The 4,230-nt window shown below is 45.3% G+C and overlaps 1 protein-coding gene across 1 annotated transcript in view; it reads left to right on the top strand.

The window, feature by feature from the left end:
• Nucleotides 1-2,985, top strand: part of LOC114571818 (zinc finger CCCH domain-containing protein 18-like) — a 4,137-nt gene extending 1,152 nt beyond the window's left edge. Inside the window, exon 2 of the mRNA XM_028603011.1 lies at nt 2,364-2,985. Within this exon, the coding sequence (XP_028458812.1) occupies nt 2,364-2,985 (622 nt within the window). The remainder of the gene's footprint in view (nt 1-2,363) is intronic.
• Nucleotides 2,986-4,230: the final 1,245 nt, after the last annotated feature.

Below are 4,230 nucleotides of genomic sequence, written 5' to 3'. Positions count from 1 at the left end.
CATCACGATACGATATCATCCGCGATACTTATGTCACGATACTTATGTCACGATACAATATTATCCATGATGCTTATGTCGCAATACGATATCATCCGATACTTATGTCACGATACGATATCATCACGATACTTATGTCACGATACGATATCATCAAGATACTTATGTCACGATACGATATCATCGCGATACTTATGTCACGATACAATATCATCAGGATACGATATCTTCACGATACTTATGTCACGATACAATATCATCACGATACTTATGTCACAATACAATATCATCGCGATACAATATCATCACGATACTTATGTCGCGATACGATATCATCCGCGATACTTATGTCGCGATGCGATATCCGCGATGCTTGTCGCGATCACGATATCATCGCGATACTTATGTCCGCGATACAATATCATCGGGATCACGATATCTTCCGATACTTATGTCACGATACAATATCATCCGATACTTATGTCGCGATCGATATCATTGCGATACTTATGTCGCGATACAATATCATCACAATACTTATGTCGCGATACGATATCCGCGATACTTATGTCCGCGATACTTATGTCACGATGCGATATCGCGATACTTATGTCACGATACAATATCATCAGGATACGATATCTTCACGATACTTATGTCACGATACAATATCATCACGATATGATATCATCGCGATACTTATGTCACGATACGATATCATTGCGATACTTATGTCACGGTACGATATCATCGCGATACTTATGTCACGATACAATATCATCAGGATACGATATCGCGATACTTGTCACGATACAATATCATCATACTTATGTCACGATACAATATCATCAGGATACGATATCATCGCGATACTTATGTCACAGTACGATATCATCGCGATACTTATGTCACGATACAATATCATCAGGATACGATATCATCGCGATACTTATGTCACGATACAATATCATCTTGATACGATTTCATCACGATACAATATCATCACGGTACTTATGTCACGATACGATATCATCACAATACAATATCATCTTGATACAATTTCATCACGATACTTATGTCACGATACAACATCATCACGGTACTTATGTCACGATACAATATCATCACGATACGATATCATCACGATACGATATCATCACGATACGATATCATCACGATACGATATCATCGATACAATATCATCCGCGATACTTATGTCACGATCGATATCATCACGAAACTTATGTCACGATACAATATCATCACAATACTTATGTCACGATACAATATCATCACAATACTTATGTCGCAATACGATATCATCACGATACAATATCACCACGATACTTATGTCACGATACAATATCATCACAATACTTATGTCGCAATACGATATCAACCACGAAACTTATGTCATGATACGATATCATCGCGGTACTTATGTCACGATACGATATTATTGCGATTTTAAACATATTGCAATATTCTGCGATATATTGCAATTCATTACCTTTTTTCCAACTTATAATTTTTCCACAATTTCAAATTATGTCCCCCAAAAGGAAACTTTGTCAACATCTGTTTAATCTAAAAAGATTTTATAATGATTGATCGTGCAGGCCTAGATCAGGCTGCATGTTTCTGTCCGAGCCCGGCCCGAATAACCTGACTCCTCCAGATGGATCGCTTGGCATTAGCTCGGCATATCCGTCTGGGAACTTTCCGTTGGAGAACTTTTGGGAAGGGGGCGAAAATCCTAGTTAGCTGATTGGATAAACTATCTATCACCACATATAGTTGGTGATAGACGGGCCAAATCAACCAATCAGATCAAACCTCTTGCCGAAACCAGTCGGCAGAATAGCCTCCAGTGCCGTTTTTTTGCTCTTCTTTCAATGAAGGACTACTTTGTAATTTGGATAAAACTCGCTGCAATAGCTACGCTCCTCTCATCCGTGGAAGCCTCCACGTTGTTCAGACTGAACAGTTGCTTCTCGTTGGGTCACACCTAAACCCTCCTCAAAACCAACGCTGATTGGTCGGTCATTTGGCGAACGGCTCCAAATTGTCTCTATCTCAAGATGTCAGACTGATCTGTGAGGAGAACTGGAGCTCGCCAGATCAGGAAGGTCCCAAGGCTAGGGCCCGAGCCAGTTAAAATCTCATTTGTTTCTCATACTAATGACACATAGCCAGTTGAAATTAAATGAACATAGGCCTACCAAAAATGCCCCTAGCTAAGAGAACAATATCAAAATAAAATTCACACAAGAGGTTCTGTGGCCAATGGCTACCTACATAATAAGCTGTTTTAAATTTAGAAAAAGTGCCTCCTCCTCCTCCTCCTCCTCCTCCTCCTCCAGGGGAACGCTGTCGGGACTCCTCGAGACGGACGAGGACAGCAGCCCCTCCTCCTCGCCTCCTCGCCCCTCCTCGCTGCTTCCCTCACCTCCTCCACACCCCAGCAGACCCCCAGCAGACCCCCAGCAGACCCCCCAGCAGACCCCCAGCAGACCCCCCAGCAGACCCCCAGCAGACCCCCAAGCGCACACCGATGCTGCAGCGTCTCTTCCGCAGCGTTTCCTCCGATGTCTCGGCAGAGAGCTGCTCCCGAGCCCCTCTCTTCCTCGCGCCTCCTCTTCCTCGTCCTTCCTGTCGTCCGTGCGGCGCCAGGCGCTGAGGAAGACGCAGAGCTTCGACTGCCCGTCCACGCCCGAGGCGGCGCGCTACTCGCCGAGCCACCGCGCCCTGAGCGAGCCGGCGCGCCGAGGAAACACGGGCGTGTTCATCCGAGGCCTGGAGGTCAGCAGCTCCGAGGCAGCGGACCAGACGCTGTGCCCCAGGAAGGGCTCTCTCGGCTGGGCAGGACAGGGACCGCGCAGTCCCCCCCCGAGGACCACAGGCAGCCCCACGGCATCAGACCCCCGGCCCAGGGGAAGGTGGGTAATCAATAATGGACCTTCTCTTGTCTTTGGTGGGTTTTAACAGAGCAGCTCGGGTACATCTACTCAGGTACTTACTGTAATACAAGGTACACACTCACACACAGAGATACACACACACACTCACACACAGAGATACACACACACACTCACACACACAGATACAAACACACACACACACACACACAGATACACTCACACACAGAGAGATACACTCACACACAAAGAGAGATACACACACACTCACACACAGAGATACACTCACACACACACACAGAGATACACACACAGAGATACACACACACACACTCACACACACAGATACACTCACACACAGAGAGATACACACTCACACAAAGAGAGATACACACACACACACTACACACACAGAGAGATACACTCACACACACACAGAGATACACTCACACACAGAGAGATACACACACACAAAGAGAGATACACACACACACACAGAGATACACTCACACACAACAGAGAGATACAGAGATACACACACACACACACACACAGAGATACACTCACACACACACACAGAGATACACTCACACACAAAGAGATACACACACACACACACACACACAGAGATACACTCACACACACAGAGATACACTCACACACAGAGATACACTCACACTCACACACAGAGATACACTCACACACAGAGATACACTCACACACAGAGATACACTCACACACAGAGATACACACACACAGAGATACACTCACACACAGAGATACACTCACACACACAGAGATACACTCACACTCACACACAGAGATACACTCACACAGAGAGATACACTCACACACACACACACACAGAGATACACTCACACACAGAGATACACTCACACACAAAGAGAGATACACACACACACACACAGAGATACACTCACACTCACACACAGAGATACACTACACTCACACAGAGATACACTCACACACAGAGATACACACACACAGATACACACTCACACACAGAGATACACTCACACACAGAGATACACTCACACAGAGATACACTCACACTCACACACAGAGATACACTCACACAGAGATACACTCACACACACTCACACACAGAGATACACTCACACACACAGATACACTCACACACAGAGATACACTCACACACAGAGATACACACTCACACACAGAGATACACTCACACCACAGAGATACACTCACACACACACAGAGATACACTCACACACAGAGATACACTCACACACAGAGATACACACACAGAGATACACACACACACACA

Source organism: Perca flavescens, chromosome 17, assembly GCF_004354835.1.
Source record: "Perca flavescens isolate YP-PL-M2 chromosome 17, PFLA_1.0, whole genome shotgun sequence".
Lineage (NCBI taxonomy): Eukaryota > Metazoa > Chordata > Actinopteri > Perciformes > Percidae > Perca > Perca flavescens.
The sequence above is the reverse complement of the archived record's forward strand: the minus strand, read 5'-3'. Positions and strand labels throughout refer to the sequence as shown.